The sequence below is a fragment of the Myotis davidii genome, unplaced genomic scaffold (assembly GCF_000327345.1).
Source record: "Myotis davidii unplaced genomic scaffold, ASM32734v1 scaffold187, whole genome shotgun sequence".
Lineage (NCBI taxonomy): Eukaryota > Metazoa > Chordata > Mammalia > Chiroptera > Vespertilionidae > Myotis > Myotis davidii.
In genome coordinates, this window is record NW_006383018.1 from 2,584,587 (window position 1) to 2,607,797 (window position 23,211).

Below are 23,211 nucleotides of genomic sequence, written 5' to 3' on the forward strand. Positions count from 1 at the left end.
ATTCACTAAATGCACAGAACATTTAATGAAAATATTATTAGTGGGGTGCCCTCTGCATCCCCATAAGTGGAATTGGAGTTCTTGGGGTACTGCGGGAACAATAATTTCCTGAGGCCCCTGTGGGAGAATGAGGTATCATGGAAAGCTTGTTAATGATTTAGCATTAAAAGAGTTCCCTTCCAAGGTCCCATCTCCCTCTGTACCAATGTGGAAATAGTTCCATCTTGTCTTCAGCAGAGCTAGAATTAAAGCCACTGCCCAGAATCTTAGCTCCATATTAGAGCACAGTCCAGATTAGCATCTGGCTGGCTTAGCTTGTGTTCCCAGCTGCAGTCCATTGCGTGTGGGAACCATATCGCCTAAGGTATCATGGTGGGCTAGCACACTGGCAAGTGTGGGTCATGGAGCAAGCGAGAAGCAGAAGGGCAAAAGCAAGCAAACGAGAGAGAGAGAATTCTTTGGGCATTATAACTAGGAGCTTATCCAATTAACTCGTCAGGATTTTGCATGCTTGCAATGGCTCTGCTCCGTTAGCCAGTTATCTTTGTTCCCAGGTTATACTGACAGACAAGCACCTTCCCAACATTACCCTGACTTCACTGTGCATGCACCCATCTTCCCCTTTATTTGGTCCCTTTCCTCTGTGATCTGCAGGGAATGGACCCATGGTTCCCTGGGGAGTGTGAAACTACAGCTCTCTGGTGAAGCTGCCCAGATGGCCATGCTATAATGTCTGGCCTCCCCATTGCTCTCTTCCTATTATTACTATTAGTTAGCTATTTATGACATTAACAAAAATAGACCGACAATAATGTTCATTACTGCAAAATTTCAGAACACTGGTTTCAAAGAAAAGTCCTACACGAAGAAAATAGGTTTGATACAAAGGATCAATAATTACAGTCACAATAGACATTTTTTAAATCCTCATCTGAGGACATGCTTATTGATTGGGGGGGGAGGGGGGAGAGAAAGGGAGAGAGAGAGAGCAGAGAGAGAAACAGAAACATTGATCTGAGAGAAAAACATTGATTGGTTGCCTCTAATAGTTCAACTAGGGATCGAACCTTCAACCTAGGTATGTGCCCTGATTGGGAATCGAACCCACATCCTTTGGTTGGGATGACTCTAACCAACTGAGCCACACAGGCTAGGGCAGCAACAGGCTTTTCAACAGCAACACTGGAAGGGAAATGGCAGTGTACAATGGCTTGAAAATTCGGATATAAATTATTTTCAACCTAGTATTCTATACAAATTATCAGTGAAGAATGAGGGTAAAAAAAATTATTTTCAGATGTTCAAGGAGTTGGAAAGTTTGTCTACCTTGCATTTTTTACCAGCACACTACATAAGCATGCACTCCACTAACACAGCATAAGCCAAGGCAGAGAGGACAGAGAAACCAGGTCCCCAGGCCACCACAGCAGACGGGTGAACGAGAGCCTCGGGACCAGGATGGGAAGAACCCCAGGATGATAGTTATGCACCAGGCTGGGAGGGAGCCTATCAGTCCAGTTGGAGCCATCAGAAATCTCCGGGAGAGATTTCCAAGATGAAATTGTTAGATAGAATACCTGATGTGTTTAAGCAGATGTACAAGAGGGGAGAAGAGTTGGTGTTGCATTGGTGGTAACTACAAAGAAAACTAAACAAAGGAAAACAAACCCATAAACAAAAGAACTAGATCATTGCTAACACCCCGAAAATCAAATTGTTGTGCAGGGAAAAAGGAAAGTATTTATACTAAACATGCCCCAGCTGAAAACAACGTTTCCATGATCATAATAATTTAAACATTCAATGTTGATATAATTAAAAGCAAAAACGTCTCTTTCAGCGATTCTGCTGCAGCCAGGCCCATTCCAGGATTAGCATCCCAGAATAGTTGTCCATTTCAGCTGCCACATTTTATATAAAAAACAGATCTCTGTCCAACATTCTTTTCTCTACGGTGCATGATTAATACATTCAATTACTGTAATTAGCTTATTATTTGCGAGTTTATATGCACTCAGTCACAGAGGTTGAACATCATTTTCCTATTGAAGATGTTGCACCTTCTCTGTGGGTATGGGAAGTTAAAAAATAGGCAGCGGCTTGTCAGTGCCTGTGTTTGGGCATCTGAAGTGCAGTGCCAGGAAGCAGACGGCCCTTATTCCACGTCTGTTTCCATGGGAGGCCACTCACGTAATTATGCACTGACTTTTCCTCACCGTTTGTCCGCTTAGAGACAATACACGCCTCCAGGGTTACATTTAGGATCTGCACTGCAGGTGAAATTATTCTCAAAGAAGTCTGACTATGACATGGTGACAGGTGTCCCACTGGTATTTCTGTTTGATGTATTAGCATATTTTTGTCATGCGGTGACATTTATTGTTGCTTAAACCTATGAATGCAAAATGAAGAACATAAGGATAATATTTACTGAGTTGATAGCTGTTCATAATGGTGGGCTACATGTTAATTAAATTTAAAAAAAAAAAGAAGCAGTTGAGCAAAAATCAGACCTTGTAAAGGTTCTTTGTAAATTTAAGGAGATGTGAAGAACTGATGAAATAAGCTATTATCTTTAAAAGAGAATGTTCTTTTAATAACTCCAAAGCATTGTGTTTAGCTAAGTTGTTCATAGTTCATTACATGATTGGATTTCAATAAATACTGAATATTTATTATGGTGAACAGAAGGAAAACACAGTGAGCAAATCCATTGCTTCTAAATTTGGCAATTTTGACTTTTAATTCTATCACTGTGCACATGGCAATGTATAGAGACATTTTAAATATTTATCTTAAATTCTAAAAATGGACATCTTTGTTTATATTCCATATATCTTTGTTCATTATAAAAAAATATGGGATGTCAAGCACCCAAGAATTGAGGAGATTGTTCTTTAGTGTGAATCAGGTCGAATTTCAAGCATCATCAAGGTCATGTATCATTGAAGAATGGGGGTGGGGGCGGGAAAGAACAACCAGAACAGCATGTAATTCGTGATTCCATAGTAAAGCATAGGATAGTCTATGGAAATTTTGTACTAAGTCCCAGCAAAACACCTATAAAGCTTTATCTTTTTTAATGTGTATTTCTTGTATGCATTGGAATAAACTCATAAGAAAAATTGCCAATTAAACTACATTTCTAGAATCACTTTGCTACTTTAATTGCCTACAAAATGTGTCTATTCTCAATATGACATTTTGAAATAAATATTCACTATTAACTAGTGGTTTGTTTCTTCGTATAATATCAATTTTAGACAAATGGGTAATTTTAGCAGTTAATTACTTAGAGGGCAGTTCAAACCTGAATCAAAAGCCTGAGGACGTTGGCCTGGTTATAAATATTTATGACAATTAAAGATCTAGCAACCAATTGCTAGAACATGATAAATGGTATGTGATAAACTGGTTAGATTTTTTTGGTAGGATAGTTCATTTTCCCACCTCTTTACAAACATTTTACTATGAATTTTATTGGGGTTTTGGCCCTTATAGTTGAGTTGAATGCAGAACTTATATTAGTCCTTCATTTTATAATTCTCAGATTGATCATGAGTTAAAAAATGACTATAACAGTCTAAATCGCATTCTTTATTCAGTTTTTCATGTATTTTTTAAAAAAATACTTTTGTTGATTTTAGAGAAAAGAAGGGAGAGGGAGAGCACGATAGAAACACCAGTGATGAGAGAGAATCATTGATCAACTGCCTCCTGTATGCCCAAACCGGGAATTGAACTGTACCTGCTGGTTCATAGGTCAGTACTCAACCACTGAGCAACACCAGCTGGGCTTCATGTATTTTTTAAAAATTGGTAAGCATGAGAGACGGAAAATTAAGGTTCATTAAAAAAGATTAATTAATTAATTGCCTCCAGTTGATATCCAGAAATGTAGATGCTTGAACCTAGTTGCCATTTGGCTTTGGGTCTTCCTTTGTTTTTACATAATGTATCTTCATTTCCATGTTATCTTAATAACCTTTGTAGAAGATTTCTTGTAGAAAACACATTTGCTTTTTTTATTTTTTTAACAGAACTGTTTTGGAATAATTCAAAATAAAAAAAAATAATTCTGAATTCTCTGCTTTATTCTGTGACGTATCTGAAATCCTGTTGGCATAAAGCTGAGTTTTATTTTTCATTTCAATACCTATATTAATTTTAAAAGATGAGAATCATTGTAGTTGAAAAATTGCTGTTTTTCTTTCATAGTCCAGAGAACAAGCAGGTGTGTAACAGACAGAATAATGTTATGCCAAATTAAGATTGCTTTATACAGATGGTACTGAGAATTGATTACTAAATGAGACTTTCTAATGTTCATATTCTGAATTAGAACTCTCATGTAAGCTGGTAATGATTTCCTACTGTGCATTGCTGTGAATATTATAGAGCCTTTCCCCATTCTATATTTTGAGAAATATAATAATTTCATAATGCCATTAAAGATTGTTTTAAAAATTTGACATCGTGTCTCAACACCTGTCTAAATTTCTTTTGGTCCTTTCGATCCTAATTTTAGATTAAAAAGAAATCACCCACTCGACCAGTGTGGCTCAGTGGCTAAGCTTCCACCCATGAACTAGGAGGTCATGGTTTGGTTCTTGGTCAGGGCACATGCCTGGGTTGCAGGCTTGATCCCCAGTATGGGGCATGCAGGAGGCAGCCAGTGATTCTCTCTCATCATTGATGTTTCTATCTCTCTCAGTTGTGTAGTTCTGAACTACATTGACAAACAAAAACTTGGCAACAGGTCTTAAGATTGTAGTAGTTGAATTCCATGAAACAACTATTTCAGTTTTTCTCTGGGAAAAATATTTTGTGTGACATGAAAACCAATAGCTTAAGTTTGGTCATCTTGTCTGTATTCAGCTAGGGGATATTTCTAATACTAATTTTAGGCTGCTAATCAGCTTTATTAAAGGGAAAATTCTCATCTTCAGCTCTTCTTAATTTCTTCATCGTCCATACTAACCCCAATAACTTGGAAACCCATTTTCTATATTAAAGCTTTTTTTTCAAGGATATTGGCAAAACAAATATTTGTCTAGCAATCCCCATTTGACTTCTTGTAAGTATCTCAGCACTGGTTCCCATGGCTTCCATCTGCCTGCTCACTGTGGGTGGCTCTGTGCCAGGAACACACCTTGCTTGATATCCACTGGAGGAGAGGGCAGAATGAGAGCCCAGCTTACCTGCACAAGGATCACAGAAATTATACAATATCTTCCCTCAGGAGCTTGCTTATTTTTTTCAGTTATTCCTTATCAGAAAGTTACATATTTAGGACTAGAATGTTAATATTTAAATACATTAGAGAATGTAAATTAAATTGTTGTTGATTTAGGGATGTGTCTCAGGACCGTGAAGTAGAAAGTTGAATGGAAGAACTCAAAGAGAGCAAAAGTGGCAAGACAGACTTTCCCTGCTATTCAGTTTCCAAGAGTTGGATCTATCTGGAGGAGATGGCAAAAAAAGTACATACATACTTATGACCTGATGCCATTTGTGTCTTACACTATCCCAGTAGCACATTTAATATTGTCAAGTATATCCACAGTGACTCATAATTTATACCATAATGTCGAATATGTAGAGTTTTTATTTTTGTCTCTTTTATATCTTTGTATAACCTAAAAAATCAGCACATGGAATTATAATGGTGCTTTGAAAAATAGATGTTTGGGCGTGAATTGTGTACATTATATTACACATTAAGATTTGATATTTGCATTAGATATTTGCAAACTAAATGGAATGAATCATGATGAATTATTCTTTGGCTTTTAAAAATTGATGAAGACCTAGTATTATGATAAAACCATTATCTGATGCATTTTATAAAATATTTCGACATTCAATAGATATTTTGGGGTCTCCAAGTTTCTAATTATTTTTCATTTCTAGGAAGTTTGATGTCTGGATAATGTAATATTTATGTAGTTTATGGGTTTTTAAACAGAACAGTGTTAAACATGGAACATATTATTTGAAGCATTTATTACCCATGGTTAATTTTGCTTTATTTGCCAGTGTCACATTGTCTAGGCTGGGTTCACACAATCTGAGCTACTTTAATTACACATACTTCTTTAAAAAAAAATCAAAGAGTATAAAAGTCATACTCTTAATTGTGGGTGTCAGAACCAGAAAAAAATTGGTTCAAATTACCAGTACTACCTCTTACTTGCGATGTGTCCCTTTGGCCAATTCATCTAATTTCTTTGAATTTTTATTTCTTTATGTATGAACTAGGAATACTAATATCTGTCTAGCAGAGGTCTCGAGAGAATTAAATTATCTAAATGAATATAAAACAGCACAATGTCTATCATAGTAAGCACTTAACAAAAGGCAGGTATTACAGTTGTTGATTTGTAGAGTGCCCTTAATTTCTGTTATTCATAAAATAATGGAATGATACAATATTGTGGCATGACTGACTATTCAAAGTATCTAAGACTCAATCAGTCATTTTCAAGATGAGAAACCTAAATTACAGAAGTGTTAATAAACTTGGTCCCCAGGAGGCAGAAGAGCAGCTTAACTGTTTTGTAAGAATTGGTGTGTGCCATAAGCCATGGAGTTCATTGCCGATGGCTCTTATAAGCCTCCTATAAGTCCTAAGAGAACCTGGGTATTTCTTAAAGGAAGTTGACCCATGCTTAGTCTCATAGTAAGTGGAACCACATATATTAAATAACACATGTATTTCAGACCATTCCTGGAACTCAGCGACTCTAAACACTGAGACAAAGAACATCTGACCACTCACCCTGAGCCTTTGAAGGAGAGGGAAATATAAAACGTGTTGCTTACTGCAAGTGCCAGTAAATATCGGTAATAAATGCAATATATTGAGTCCAGTAATGTGTGCTTTTTACCAACTTACTCTAAAAGTTTTGATCAAAAAAGTTACCTTGATATGTTTTATCTATTTAAAGTCTAAAGAGTTTCAGAAGGGAATAGACAAAGTATTAAAGGCTGTTCCCAAGAAGTCTACATCATGGCACTGAGAGTATGAGCTACTTCCTGCTGGGGATGGCACGACAACTGGGCTACAGATAGACATGTTGGTGGCAGGTGTCTCCGTTCACCATATCATTGCCATTTAGGGCATTTTCCCACTGGGGTTTTTATTGCAGACAGTGAACATATTCAAACTAGAATATAAATCTTCAGGGATCATACCGAAGAATTTGGAGGAATATTCTTTTATAAAGTTGAGTAGACTATTCTAAGGTGACAAGGCATTCTTAGGAAGACCTATGGCTACTATAGTAAAGTGACGGGAGGAGTGTTTCAAATATGTTAATTATCAACTTCACTACAATAGCTGTCTTCTACCGTGTTACTTATTTCTAAGAGGTTTTGAAATAGCAAAAACAAATTCAGGAATCACATGTTCATTACATAACTTGCTAATCGAGACTTATCAACTTGGGTTTGCATAATAAAAGTACTTTGCTTATATTGGGTGTATAACTATTCATCCGTGCATTTATTAATCATCAACCTCATTTAAGGTAATGAGGGATAGTGGAAAATTCATAAGCACTGTGTGATGGCTGGATGAATTTGAGCATTTAGAGCTTTGGTTTTCTCATTTGTTTCAAAGAAATGGAAAACTACAGGGTTGTAGATGGACAGGATTAGATGATATATGTAAAAGTGCTCAGACCAGCACTGAAACTAGAGTAAGCCTTCAGTTAGTATAAGTCCCTCTTCTTTACTTTTTGGGAATTGAGATTTCACTCATGGTTACTAAGTTTTATTAGCCAATACCAGAGGTGAATGTTTATCCTTTCTCTGCAGGGGACCCCTCTTTGGTGGTCCCTCTTGTTCTCATTCTGTCCTCTGATTTTCACCAAGATTGAGTATATCTTGTGTGGTAATTTATACAATGAGCAAGTGAACTAGCTTTCTCAAAAATATACGCGGGAAAGTTAGGTACTTGCCTGCTTGTCTAAAGGAAGAAATTCCCAAGACTTGAGTTCTCAGGACATTTCCAAAGAACATTCCCTAGGACATTCTGTTTGTCAGTCTCTGCTTCTTTGCAGCCTTCCCACCCAGCCAGCAGCACATACTCTGTTAAGTGCAGTTGAATGTTATTTCTAATGTTTTCAATAAGTCTACTGTTGTCTTCTTGTCACCATAATAAGTCTACTTTTATGATGGTGAACTGGTAGATTTACAATTTCATATATTATCTTTTCATTTATCTAAGTTTTTTTTTCTTAATTTGTCTGGTGATCTGCTTGCTTAGTTTCCTCAATATTTTCCCACAAAAAGGAAGGGGTTTGTCATATAAGACATCAGTTCAACTTGTGCATCTAGTGAATGATAGCTTTGGTTTTCTATTAAAATTTTATGTGTAATGAATTCTGCTTTTAGGGTGACAAGTTTCCTATTACTCATCCCTTCCATAGGGATACTCTTCATATTATGGCAGGATCAGTTCTACATGTTTGTTGCTGTTGTTGCTAGATCCCTTTTCCTCTGTGTCCTCAGTACACTCAGTCTGGGTAGCTGTTATAGTGCATACCTCCTTAAGTGGTGATTATCTGTTTATCTGCCCCCTCACATCCCAGGGGCTGTGAGTTCCTGAGTGCAGGCACTACATCTTATATTCTGTTCATCTTTGCATACCTCTTACATAACAGCACCTGCCCCATGGCACTTCGTAAATCCTGAGTGAATTTATCCTATGGGGATTTGTTCTTGTTTTGTCTGTGGCTATGACTTAATGTTTGGGCTCTATTTGTCATGTTTGGAGTTTAGTTTGTCCAGTTGTCATTGGAGTGCGTAGTCGCATCCTTTCCTAACACTGATTTTGGTAATCTCCTTTTATATGATATCTTATTTGGATAGCTTCTGTATTCGCATGTGGATTATGTTTTCACTAATTAGTAAAGATATTAAAAGAAGAGCCTCTTGGGACTGTTTGATGTATCCACTTCTGCACTTAGCTTCTAGAGAATTCTATTCCATCATTTCCTCCTTGCCATTTTTGTATCAGCTTTATCCGGAAGTCTCTAAGTTCAGTTCATTACTGGTATAGGAGTGCCAGCTGTGTACAAGATTAAGAAGATGGTTAAGGCACATGTCTGTGGCAGGTAGGATAATGCTGCACTGCCATAGACATGTGCAGAGGCTGCCATAGGAGCCCAGAGCAGGAGCACGTCATGGAGAGCTGTAGGGGAGTGAAGGCCTGGGAGATGGTCAGAGAGAAGTCATTCTAGAGGAGAGATCTAAGATATACAGAGAGATTATCAGGCCAAGAGGAGGGAGGGCTTTCTGTCAGAGATCAGTTAAGAACAAAAGTGAAGGGTTGAAAGATAGGATGCTCTGAGCGTGGGGGTGAGCAAGATTGCTTGGAGTCAGTGAATGTAGAGTGATGATGCCTGAGCACTCAGATGGATGAAGGCTCAGCTCAGTGGCCTTGAAGGCCATGGTTTTAAACGCCCAGACTTTATCCTGCAAAGCAGTGTCTATATCAACACTTTGCCTTCTTGTTTTGATTTCTGGCCAAGATTCCTATAGTGTAGTGGTTAAGGGCCTGGCCTTTGGAGCCAGACTGCCTGGTTTGAGTCCTGGCTCTGCCAGTTAATTGCTTTGTGACTCCGAGAAACGGCTCTGTTTCCTCTTCATTAATGCAGACATGATAGAAGTTCCTTCCTCATTAAAATTCTTACAGAGATGAAATGACCTCCTATTCTGTGATGCATAGAATGGCAGCTGGCACTTGGTGTGTGTTTGTTAAACTAAAATGCATGGCCACAGTTGGATAGACAATCACATTCTGAGAAGTCTCCGTTACGCCCCCCAAATTAGTTAGCACCTTGCCAAATGCCCAAACTTTCTCTTCAAAATCAGGTTATTATTTTTAAAATTTTCAAGATGCAATTAAATGTATTAAGGTGGCATCAGTGCATAACATTATATAAGCTTCAGGCGTACAATTCTATAATACGTCATCTGTATACTGTTACATTGTGTGCTCCCCAGTTAAATTTATTGGTTATGTGGTCCGTCTTTTTTTAAAAGCTTTTGAAGAAACAGAGTGGCTTGACTTGCTCACTCTTCTTCCTTTCTGAACTGAAGGAATGTGGATTTTCTTAGAAACTGTAAGCATTAGGCTTCAGGATGCAGGGCCTATTAGAAGTGAAGGAGGCTGAAGCTGCTGGTGGAGGTGTTAAGTCTTTTCATCTGCGACAGGGGGAGGATGGAGAGGAGGCTTAGAAATGTTTGCTTCCTGAGGTTCCTGAGCCAATCATTTACTGAAGTCCAACACAGAACAGACTTTCACTTGGGGATGCTTAGATTCTGGAAATAATGATCCTAGGTCTCGTCTGTTCCACAGCATCTTTCATATCCAGAGATTTTGAAATGACTTCCTCATCCTGTTAATCTCAAGTCCCTGTAAACAATGGACCCAGCTTTTATGGCCCCTGGTTAGATGGAAAATATTTCACAAATGCTCGCTTGCAGGGCCCTCAAGGAGGTGCCTTTTTTCTTTTTCCCATTTGAATGTTAGGGAGTCCGAATACCATCAGTCTTCCACAACTTAAATGTTTAACATTTTCCTGATCCTGCCTTTTGTTACTAAGCTGACTGTATAGACTAGAACACTAATGGCACTTAAAACATTTGTTTTTGTTTTTGTTTTAGGAGATTGGTTTTTAAAAACTCTGCCAATTAGGATTATTTTGGCAAATAGATTGTTTAAAAATATTCCTTTCTTTATAAACAGAATATTGGAAAGCCTAGCGAATCACATGTGTTTTGTTATCAAAATAGACACATTTGATATGGTCTAATATGAAACTAAACAGAGAAGGCCATCAGTAGCTTCTTAAAATGATTTCTTACAAAAGTATTACTCTTGAATTCTTGATTTCTCTGTTATCTGAGTTTCCTTTCCCTTTGGGTGGGTCTGCTCTGTAATTAGTGAAGGTGCATGTCTGTCTTTAGGCAATGGCCTAATCTCTGTGGCCATATGTGCAAAAACAGTGTAATTACAATGTAGTATTAATTAGACCATGTGACTGTTTTTGTTTTAATTATTTGAAATCATCTATCTTTTCATTCCATAAAGCATGTTAATGGGAGAATCCTTGGATATCCTGTTTATGGAGTTAAATATGTGCACATTTACATAAACTTGGTAAAATATTTTGCTTCTCTTAATAATGTTATGGATAGATATTTTTCTATCTCGAACATTAATTTAAGGCCTAAGGAAATCAGATATTATAAAGATACATTCTTTACATCTTGCTTAATTTATAGAACACAGATTAGGTTGTAGATCTCTTTGGTTGAGGAGATCTGGGTTGACATGATGGGTTGTTAGAAATGTTCAGATTCAGTTTTTAATAAATGAGGGACTTCCATACCTCCATGCACATTCTGTTTAAATAATTTGGTAGACAATTTAATGATGGGGTTGGGGGGGACGTACCCATTTTTACTAAATACAAGTACTTGGCAGACTGTATGTAGAAACGGGCATTTATGTGTGTTCAGATTTTAACTTTTATCTCCCTATTTTTTCAGTTGTTTTTATTTCAGTTGCTGCGAGGGCTGTCTTACATCCACCAGCGTTATATTTTGCACAGAGACCTGAAACCACAGAACCTTCTGATCAGTGACACGGGGGAGTTAAAGCTGGCAGATTTCGGTAGGAAAGCAGTTAATTACTAGTCTATTTTGTCACACTGTGCGAATGCCAGGCAGATGGTGGCACTGCATTTGTTTAGGTGCACTTCTTCTAGCATGATAGATCACAGTAAAATTTATTCAGGAATGAACAAAAAAATTTTTTTTTATGATCAGCATCATGCTTGGTGGAGTTTTAAAAATTTCAGACCACTTGCTCAAGTCTTAAGTAATCATAAGCATAAATCACATCTTATATATTTCCCAAGGAAAAGTTAGTAAGATTTTGAACATAAAATATATTGAGAGAAATCTAATTTTTTGCACTTTTTATTATGAAAATTTTAAACATTTAAAAGTAGAAAGTATAATGAACACCCACTACTCATCTAGCTGCAACGATGATCAGTATACTGTCACACTTGAGAAAACCTGAATGTAAGCCTCTGGACTTTTTCAGGGCATCACAAAATATATTCAATAGTATGCGGTGCCTAAGGTTTTAATAATTTAAAAATCCAGGGGTGGTATTTACCTATCTGGAAGTGACTATTATTTTAGAAATTCTCAATAATTTTGTAAAAGTTGACACTGATTCTGATTGGAAAGTTGAGGTTCTGTCTGGACCCATTTGAAGTCATCTCTTACTTAAACAATTGAAGGTCGTCAACTTCCAGTACAGAAGCTTTCTTCCAAACCCCTTCTTGAGCACCCAAGAGAGGCAGAGTGGGTGCATTGTCCTTGCTCGCTCCCCTCCCTTCACCAAGTCTGACATTTCTGCATTGCCTGGCTCTCTGTCACACCAAAGAGCCTGCTGAGTTGATTCCTAACACCAGGGAATGCTGATGGCAGCATGATGTGTTGACACTGCATTGCCTCAATTATTTTTGAATACATATTCTGATTAGAAATTTGTTCCATTAAGAGTGGAATGGAAATATTACCCTTGGGATATAAAGATGCCTGAGGTTGAGATATGGGCTTTTGCTGAAATATGATTATATTTTCTCATTCTGCCCCCACCCCTCCTGAAAAATAAAAGAAAGCAAGCAATGTTTATTTCTTATTTCAAGGTTAGTAGACTTATTTAATAACTTTGGAATGAACCTACTCTGTTGGGTGTTGTGTATTCTTTTCTCCTAAATTTGCAATACAACAAAAGTTAGCAGTTGCATTTTACAAAAGTTTGTTATCTGTCCTCATGTGGTTTGATAAAAATGATGACTGTGTGTGTGTGTGTGTGTTGTTTATTGCAGATTTTAGCATCAGAACAATACTGGGTCTTTCTATGACAGGGCAGAAAAAAATGGGAAAGTAGGTAGGAGGAAAGAAGATTTGCAGTTCCTCACATTCAAGATTATTGAATACGCTGTGAACATATTTGTAGTTTGTCAGTATCAGTAAGTTAATAAGGATTTATAGTGATTTTCTTTGGTGTGTTAATTTACTATAAGATATATGTTAGAACAAATTATTGTATTAAACATTCAATTTCATTAAACATGATTTTCTTAATATTTTAAAAATATATTTTTACAAAGTTGGTTTTGTCTGTATAACTAAGAGTGTAATAGAATTATATGTAGATGTTTACTGGGGGTTATTTTTAAATTTTACGATGATATTTTTACTGTAACAGTTACATTTATTTTAAAAGATTCTTATGGATCTTTAAAACAGACTTTATAATATCAGACTCAGAAACAAATGTAATTTTAGAGAAAATTTAGAAAATATAAACAACTCAGAGATAACAAATATTAACACTTTGTGTCTTTTCCAAGTGCCTTTCTCCTTCTCTCTTTTCTTGCTTCTTCCACCTATTATAAATCCTCAAAAACCAAACTTACCACCTTGGCCAATGTGGCTCAGTTGGTAGGGCCTTGTCCCATGCACGGAAGGGTTGCAGGCTCGATTCCTGTTCAGGGCACTTGACCTGGTTGCAGGCTCAATCTCTGGTCCGAGGTGTGCAAGAAGCAGCCAATTCGTGTTTCTCTCTCATATCCTCTCCCTTCCTCTCTCTCTAAAAATCAATAAAAATATACATTTTTAAAGTATTATTAAATAATCAAGAGTTTAAAAAACATACATCCCAAACCTATTGTTTTGTAAATCATTTTCACATAAGGATATGTTATGAACATTATAAATTATGATTTATTTGAGAATAATCCTCAGTGATCACTCTAGTTTTCAAAAGCACTATTATGGCCTTGGCCAGGTGGCTCAGTTGGAATTGGTTGGAGCATCGTCCCATATACCAAAAGGTCACAGGTTGGATTCCCAGTCAGGGTGCATATGGAAGGCCACTGATTGATGTTTCTCTCACATTTCCCTTCCTCTCTCTCTAAAAATCAATAAAAATATACATTTTTTAAGTATTATTAAATAATCAGAGTTTAAAAAACATACATCCCAAACCTATTGTTTTGTAAATCATTTTCACATAAGGATATGTTATGAACACTTTCTTATTTTGTCAAATATGATAAATTCATATCTAAGGATTTTCTCTTACTGGCCAAAGCTGTCTCTTTATTTCATCTATATCAGCTAAAATTCTAGTTCTTTCTAATTATTCACTAGGATACACAGTGAATGGGCCACAGTCCTGTATGGGCCACCCTTGCAGAGAAAGCCGTGTGTGCTGCCCTTGCCATGTTGAGTGTTTTGGAGCATGTAATTTCTCAGACCAGATTGCACTACAGAGAGGCTGTGCTGTGCCCCTCCCCTCACTGTCAGAGACTGAACTTTCTTGCTGGGAACACACACTTGGTGTGCATCCTGTGCATGAAGTATGAGCAAGATGCATTCACCAACTGACAATTTCCCCCCAATTAATTGTGCATTATTGTGTCTTTTAATTTAAGACATGCAATTAACTGTGATTTACGGCACGTGGGCTCGTGTTTGTGTCTGAGACGAAGGAAGCACAATGGGAACTGCAGAGAAGCTAGACAATCAAAATGGGATGATGCCAGGCAGTGGAACAGTTAGAAAACTAGGTCTTAATTCAGAGTTTGATGTATGGAGAGCTTTAGAAACAGGTTCTTTGTCCTACCTCCTTTTTGTATGTGAAAAATACCACAACATTTTCATTAAAACAGACGAATGAAATCTGTGTGTTAATTGTTCCCATATTGTAAATGCTACTACCTTTATTAGGAAAATACATTGGGGAAATGAGAGAAACATGCTGAATTTTATTGAGTTTATTCTGTATGCCAGACACTTAGATATTTTTGTTTCATTGTCTCATCAACTTAGTAAGGGGTCGTAACCTATATTTTTGAGAGAGGCGTGAGATTCAGACAGGGTTAGGATGTTGCCAGGCTTGAGCACACAGGTTCGGTGTTGCAAAGCTGGAATTCAGGTACTTGGTCCATATCCTCCAACCTTAGGTGGCCCAGGGTCTTTGTATTTATATGCATAGTCATGTTACCTATGAGCTGCCTAATTCCTAATAAATTATTGATCATTGCACATATATATGTGTAGTTTTCTACATACGACACGCAGGCTATGTAAATAACTTGCACTAATACCAGAAAAAAAATAGCATCACTTATTTGAAAGAATTTTTATCATTTGACTAATTCAATAGTAATGAGTAAATTTAATCTTAGTATGTCTAGATTTTACCTGCTGGCCAAGGTAAACCACATGATAATGTATCTAGGACCCATCCAGGTTTAAACAAAGGGCATGTCTGAATCCCAGGTGGTCAAAATGCTGTAACTTTTTTTTTTCCTTGTGAGCAAAGTCACATTTAAGCACCTATCTGAGGCGCATTTTCTAAATTCAATTCGTAAAAGTAAGTTACACATGACTTAGAGTCACTATGGCTTCCCTAATGCAGAGGTCAGTCCTGCCTGTATATAGTGAAATAATAAATCATGCAGAGGCGTTCAGACTCATTTCTAAAGAGGGGTTTGTCTTTCCATTATCTTTGAGAAAAGAACATTTCAAGTCTCTTACCCAGTGGGTGTCTTTACCACCTTGCTCCTCCTTACCTACTGTTGTGCAGTAACCCCAGACTTGTTCCCATACCAGAGCCTCTTACCTAGCCTTCCCCTTCGCCTGGAGTACTCTTCTTTCTGCTCCTCACTGTGGCTGTCACTTTCTCATCAGACAGATCAGAGCTCAGATGTCACCTGTTCAAAGAGGCCACCTGTCCAAAAATCAATCCTTTTTCATGACTATCATCCAGTTTAACTTCTTCATTAGCACTTACAATCCATTTGTTTATCGTTTATTTTTTGATTCTGCTGCTTGTCGGTTTCTTGAGGACAGGTCCTTGGCCTTTCTTGCTCACTCTTGTCTGTGCCATGGCTAGAGCCATGCTTAGCACATAGTAGGTGCTTAGCAAATACTGTTTGAATGGACCAAAAAATATGCATGACTACAATGAGTATTCGTGTAAAGACCAAGACTCATCTGAAATTACTAGTTTCTACTTGATTTGTTTTGGCAAACCATTAGTTTACAAATTAATTTTCTCTTTATCAGTGCCCTGCTGGCTGGGCAGCCAAGAGTGTAAATGAAATTTGATGACTTTGGTAGTGTCGCAGCCTCAGGGTTGCCTTGTGGCTCTTACACATAGGCTCTACATACCTGTTTGGTATTTACTGTGTTTGTAACCACAGGCTGCAGAAATAAATGTCACTGAGTGAATGTGAACATGCACAGAAGATGTATAAGATCTGAATCTCCTGCTCTGCAGACCTTTAATGATTGTCTAATTGCACTGTTGTTGAGAACAAAGTGTGTTAAGCATTGAATTAGGTGACCTGGCTCTGTCTGAAATTAGCTCCTGACGTTCAAGAAGTCATTTATCCCCTCTAAGCCTTAGGCTCCCCAACTGAAGAATAAGAACATTGAACCGACACTTTCTAAGACCCTTTTCAGTGCTGGTTTTTTATGTTGTATATTTCTGAAATTATTAACTTATTTTCTAACCAGATATTCACTGGTGGATAAAAATCAATCCATTGAATCTGGAATCAATGCTGTACCATCTCTCCCTAGAATCTAATTTTTTATTCTAGCTTCTGGAAATTCAAATAGATGAGAGCCACGTTTTTGTGATATGTGTTGTCATCACATTAAAAGAAAATTATCGAGGTGTGACAAGTAAATGCATGAATAAATTCACTGAGAAATTGATGTTCATTTGTGGTGTGGTAGTATGGAAATTTAAGATATTTTTTCATGTAGATGAGATTAAAACATAATAGATGTGTCCATAGGGTTACAGCTTCCTGCATTTCTTGCAAGATGATGATGGTGTCATCCACATTGCCCAGCCATCTCTCCACTATTTTTTTGCTCTGTGGAAAGACAGCTGGATTAAATTTGCCCCTGTAAAAAGGAGACCGCAACAACTATGTAATATAAGCATTTAAGGTCTTGGCTTATTTCACTGACTTTCCTAATGTGGGAATAAAGTTAAATAGTTCAGTGGTTTTAATCAAGTATAATTACACTGGCCTCTTTCCCACCAGAAGTCTAAAATATTACTGTCCTAATGTTGGTACTTTCCTCCTTCAGGCTGTTCCTGGTCTTAATTTGAGAAAGGAAATTGTTGTGAATCACATTTTAGATTAATTTGCAGAACACATCAGAGATGTAATTTTGCAGAGGCCATGGGGAGTGCAGGGTTTGTTTGTAATGTGCCTCTCAGAATTCACGTGGAAAACAAGAAAATCAGGTGCCTTCAGATGCAGAGAAGAGTCTGTCAGTTTGATAAATCTAAAGTCTCTGAATCAAAGCCAGTTAGTCCCCACAGTATAGACCTTTAGAACTATTTTTTTTTTTTATCACTAGAATATAGAACTCACCGTTGAAGCCCTAGTTATAAACTCAAGGTTAGCTATAACTTAGTCCATTCATTATGGCCTGTAAGAGTCAATGTTCCTTTCTTTGTTTGAAAGTATTGTTTCTATTAGTAAAAATATCTTTATTATCTAATGAGGTATCACTCTACTTTTTAAAAGACCCTTTGAACAATTTAATGCAAAGTCCAGGAAGATGCTTTTATACAAATCTGAAAATGGAAGAATAGTTTTAGAATAATTGATGCTACAGTATGAACCAAAGAAAGCGATTTCCCCCCTAATTTTTCAAGACTTCATTAAACCCCAAATCAAAATGTATCTTAAAATCTGTCAGATTATCAAGATTACCTGTTAGAAATAATTTTGAGTGACATGTGAACTAGACAAAGTTATTTCCTCTGACTCATAATTTTAACAGCGTGGTAACCCTTTTGGAAGGAAATTTCTTTTCTCTGATCATGAAATCATCACTTAGCCTCATTATTTAAATATTTAATATTCCACTCCTCCCCTCAAAAGTTTTCTTACATTCAGAGGAATGATGATGACATTCAAGTATTCTGTTTTATGTTATCAAAATGTAACTTTTCCCAGGTATGTTAGTGTACTGCATATATGAGATATTTTGTTTCTCCTTTTAAATAGACTTTATTTTTAAGAACAATTTTAGGTTCATTGTAAAATTGAGCAGAAACTAGAGAAATCTCATATATCTCGTGCACCCACACATGGATAGCCTTCCTCCATTAACACCATTCCCCAACAAAGTGGTATCCTATATAATAACAGGCTAATATGTAAATTGTCCCCTGACTGGGAGTTCAACCAGCAGTTTGACCAGGGGGCGGGGCTGGCTGGCTTTCCCTCAGCTGACCCTCACCCCTAATCGCCCCCCTTCCTTCACACCCTGATTGGGGCAGGCCAGGCAGACCCCACCCGTGCACGAATTCGTGCACCGGGCCTCTAGTATTTATTATAATTGACCAACGTCAGTACCACCCAAAGTCCTTACTTTACATTAGGGTTCACTCATGCTGTGTTGTGCATTCTATGGGTTTTGGTGAGTTATAATGAATTTATTTGGCATTATAGTATGATACAGAAGAGTTTCACTGCTCTAAAAATCTTCTAAAAAACTCATCTATATGGATCTTTTAAAAGCTGTAAATGGGAACAAGAAGGAAATATATGAACTGCAACTAATATCCATATTCTGCTCTGTGAGAAATCTCTGTTCAGTCACCAATAAACAGATTGATGCAATGTAGATAGGGGTTGATTGCTAAGAATGGTAACTTAAAACTCCATGGAAATGAGGAAATTCAAAGCAGAGTTCATTCATTTTTAGTCATTCCATGCATGTGAAGTAACAAAACATTTTAAATGCAGAACAGACTGCTACAAATAGGGCTGATATTCTTATTCTCCACTGCCAATGGAAACCTGGGCAAAGGGATTTCCATATGCAAATTTTTTTTTCTTATACAACATGAGGGCAGTATTGTTGATAGTAAGTCAGGTGACACAGGATATGAGTTGAAATATATCAATATATTCTCTTAGAAATCTGTATAGGGGATGACTAGAACCCTGAGTGCTGGCAGTGATGACCAGATAGGAAGAAATATAGGTGATGCTAGCAAGAATTGCACTGAAATGAACCTTAGAATTATGTAACACGTACTAGTCAAGATGACAATGATTAAACTGGAACGTGAGTTTCATTAACCTGCAGGTAAGTGTACAGGGTTGCTTAGAGTTTGGCAATTCACTAATTTTCCTTATTTATGAATCTTCCTTCATCTCCTGCTCTTTATCTTCTTCCAAAAAGCTACATTGTAAAATGCAGCCAAAACCAGACTCCCCGAATCCATCCATCAATGTGCCTGTTTTATACTAGGAGTTTGGAGACAGAGAGTCTTTGTAGTCTAAGGCACATGTTTTCTAAAACTGTTACTGGAAGCAAGAAAAACTGACCAGTGACTATGGGAAATCTGAGATAGGCTATAAATTCTGAAAGTAAGACATAGTGGAAAAATTAGTGATTTTGATCTCCCCGCCCCCCGACTTTAATACTATCAGTTTAATATTATAGTTTGCTTTCCTGTTTTGTTCTCTAAGTTTTTTTTTTAATGTCATGTATGTTGGTTTACTTTTGAAATAGTGCGTATTAATAGTTATATTTTAAAATATTCCTCTCACCTTGAATGATTTTTTTTTCTGTTGTAATAGATAAACATAGGAAGCTAAGACTTTTTTCATTTTAATGGGTAGGAAATTAAAAAAACAAAAATGAGAACATGATCTGTGCAGATTTAGAAATTTTTTGCATTAAAATTTTTTTAAAAAATTTTATTTCAGAGGGAGGAAGGTAGAGGGAGAGAGAGATAGAAGCATTAATGATGAGAGTATCATTGATTGGCTGCCTCCTGTATGCCCCCTACTGAGGATTAAGTCCACAACCTGGTCATGTTCCCTGACTGGGAATCTAACCTTGACCTCCTGGTTCATATGTTGACAATCAACCACTGAACCACACAGGCTGGGCATGATTTAGGAATTTTAGATTTATGTCTGAAAAACAATCTGTTTATTTTGTCACATATTATAAAAATATCCTTGATATGCATAATTAAGCTGACACATCTAAAATAAGATAACTTTCTGTAAAAATTCAAACTTTAAAAATAGGAGATCTCTCTATTAAATATCTGCCAAGTTATTTGACATTCCAATTTTTAATCTGGAAGGATGCTGATATAAAATGCAGATTGGAGTATTTATTCCAGTTTTGGAGTAGACTTACTAGCTAAAGAAATCTATTGTGTGAAATAGTGACCAGCTGATAGTAGATGTGGAAGCTGTGCTTGGAAGCGCCTGGAAGTCATAAAATGGGGAGCAGTGGGTGGCAACAGAGGCATAAAGAGAGGCATAAGGAAAGTTGGAAGATTTTGGTATCAGGTGGTTTTGTTGGTTTCTGAAAAATTAGCAGTAAGCTCTCAATCTACTTAAAATAAGGTGGGAGCGTCTAATAAAAATCACTAATACTAACATTACAAGAATAGCACAAAATAAGTATGATATGCAAGCATTTGCTCAAAGAACAGGAAGCAGAATGTGATATTACTCTTGGAGTCATCATCTACTATTGATAGAATCATATCATTGGGAAAGGTTTGTGTGTTGTTGTCTTTCCAGGATAAAGGCAGCAAGACTATGATGGGAAAATTGAAATAAATATGTTACAATTGTATAAGAGAAAAAGAAAACCAATTATATTCACATTTTTAGAATTTTTTTTATTTTAGATTTTGTCTGGATTTTGAAGGAACCTTTGGGATTATCTAGTTCAAACCCTCATCTTAAAAATGTACATACTTGGTCCCAGAGATGGAAAATAACTTAACATTGTGCCTGTTATGTAGTAAGTGATGTGTTAAGTTATTATTACCCACATCTCTAGAGCCCTGGTGTAGTACCCATTAGACTAAATGGGTGTAGATAGACCCATTTAGCACCTGCATGGTCTTAGTTCCCCAAACATGAGAGGGTAGAGGTGCTAACCAGATGTCTGCTCACAGTATCCTCTCTGTCAGCTAAACAGTGAGGTCCTTGTCGGGATGGTGGGATCCAGAATTAGCTATCACTCAGTCCCAAACACTGGTCTTGAGAAAACTATAGGAAGCGATAAAAAGAATGATTCTCATAACACCTGTAGGAAGCCTGGTTGTATAAGTTGGGATGGAGCTTTGGTAATTTATGAAGTAGAAAGAACCACCTCTCTAAATATATTCGTGGGCTAAACCGAAGTATTGAGAAGCCCGGTGGGCAGATGAAGGCTGGCTTGGCTTTATCAGTGTTCCCCTGAGGACTCAGCAGGGCTGGGCAGTAGCTGAAAAATGCTCTTATTTCCTCCCAGGGGGAGGGCTCCTCTATTCAGATCTGACCTTTTCCTCACTTGGAAATAAACAGTACACATCTCCAGGCAGGTGGAGCTGTGCAGAGGTACTTAGGAAAAGCATTTAAGTCTGAAAGAGATCATTTTTTACACGGAGGCAAATATACCCATGTGAAAAGACAGGATCAAGTAAACTCTCCCAGAATGGTTAGGGTGCATGTTCGGGGGCCAGATGCCCAAGTTTGAATCCTGCCTCTGCTGTTTACAAATCTTGCGTCCTTGGGTGAGTTACTGAAACTCTCTGTACCTTAGTTTACTTCTTTGAAAATAAGGATGATCATAATAATATTGGGCACCTCAAAAATTGTTTGAAGAATTAAATAATTTAATACTTATAAACCATTTAAGGACAGTGCCTAACTTATAGGCAGTCCACATACATGTCATTTTTACTATTAACCAATCAGGTTTAAGTATTATAAATGTTATCTATTTTTAACATGACTTTTTTCCCCCAAATGTGCTTTTTTTAAAAGAAATTTATTTCTCATTCGAGGATATGTTTTACTGATGAGAGAGAGAAAGAGAGAGAGAGAGAGAGAGAGAGAGAGAGAGAGAGAGATCAGTGTATGAGAGAAACATCGAACACTGGTTGCCTTACATATGTCCCCCCACTGGGGACCAGACCAAACCCACAACCTAGGTATATGCCCTGACCAGGAATTGAACCCAGCAATCTTTTGGTGCATGGGAGCTTTTGGTTCATGAGAGGATGCTCCAACCAACTGAGCTACACTGGCCAGGACTTAAATGACTTCTTATTTAAACATTTTACTTGTTCTGAATGCTGGTATTTGAAACAGGTTCAGTGAGAAGGTGATAAGGAGACGGTAAATTTTGATGAAAATTTTGAAGAAGTTCCAGTTTTGGGTGTTAAATGCCACTTGCTCATTATTATTCCTAATTTCACTTAATCGTAAAATGTTTGGGCTTTCTTACCCTTGACCCATGAGTTCTGTTCTCTGATGCTTATTGGCCATGAAGAGCATGTGTGGATGGGAATGTGAATCCCACCCCACCTCACCCCCAGCTCTCAGAGAGAAAGGAGAGAGGGAAAGGGAGAACGACTGGCCTTCTTCCGTATGTCCGACTTCCTTCTGGACAAAGCCATGGTGGCGGGGGCCGAGGGAGAGGCAGTTAGGGGCAGTCAGGCCTGTATGGGAGGGCAGTTGAAGGAAAGATCAGGTTGGCAGGGGTGGGCAGTTAGGGGTGATCAGGCAGAGGCAGTTAAGAGTGATCAGGCAGGCAGGCAGAGGCAGTTAGGGACGAATAGGCAGGCAGGCATGTGAGCTGTTAGGAGCCAACGGTCCCAGATTGTGAGAGGGATGTCTGACTGCCAGTTTAAACCGACAACTGGCAGTCGGACATCCCCCAAGGGGTCCCCTATTGGAGAGGGTTCAGGCTGGGCTGAGGGGAACCCCCCTTCCCTGTACACAAATTTTGTGCACCAGGCCACTAGTAATTTAATAAAAGAGAATCATTCTTGGGATAAAACTGTTCATGATAGGTTTGCAGTACCAATGTCATTCTTTGAAAAGAAAATTATACTTTGTTAAATTTTAAGTGGCAGGACTAACCATGAATCTACTGGCATTATGTATTTTCTCCTCATAAGCAGAATGCTTCTGCCAAATTTTTCATTAGGGGAGACCTGGGATATAAGGAAATTTTGTGAACCACAAGGAAAGTCAGTCTTCCTTGAAAATATAATTACACCTTAGTGTACACCTTACTAAAGAAATGAGTACA

General features: G+C 37.5%; 1 protein-coding gene across 4 annotated transcripts in view; it reads left to right on the forward strand.

Annotated features, from left to right (window-relative positions):
* Positions 1–23,211, forward strand: part of CDK14 (cyclin-dependent kinase 14) — a 506,888-nt gene that overhangs the window by 247,831 nt on the left and 235,846 nt on the right. For all 4 annotated transcript variants that reach the window (XM_006779192.1, XM_015558314.1, XM_006779193.2 and 1 more), the window contains one exon: positions 11,566–11,689. In XM_006779192.1, the coding sequence (XP_006779255.1) occupies positions 11,566–11,689 (124 nt within the window). The remainder of the gene's footprint in view (positions 1–11,565; positions 11,690–23,211) is intronic.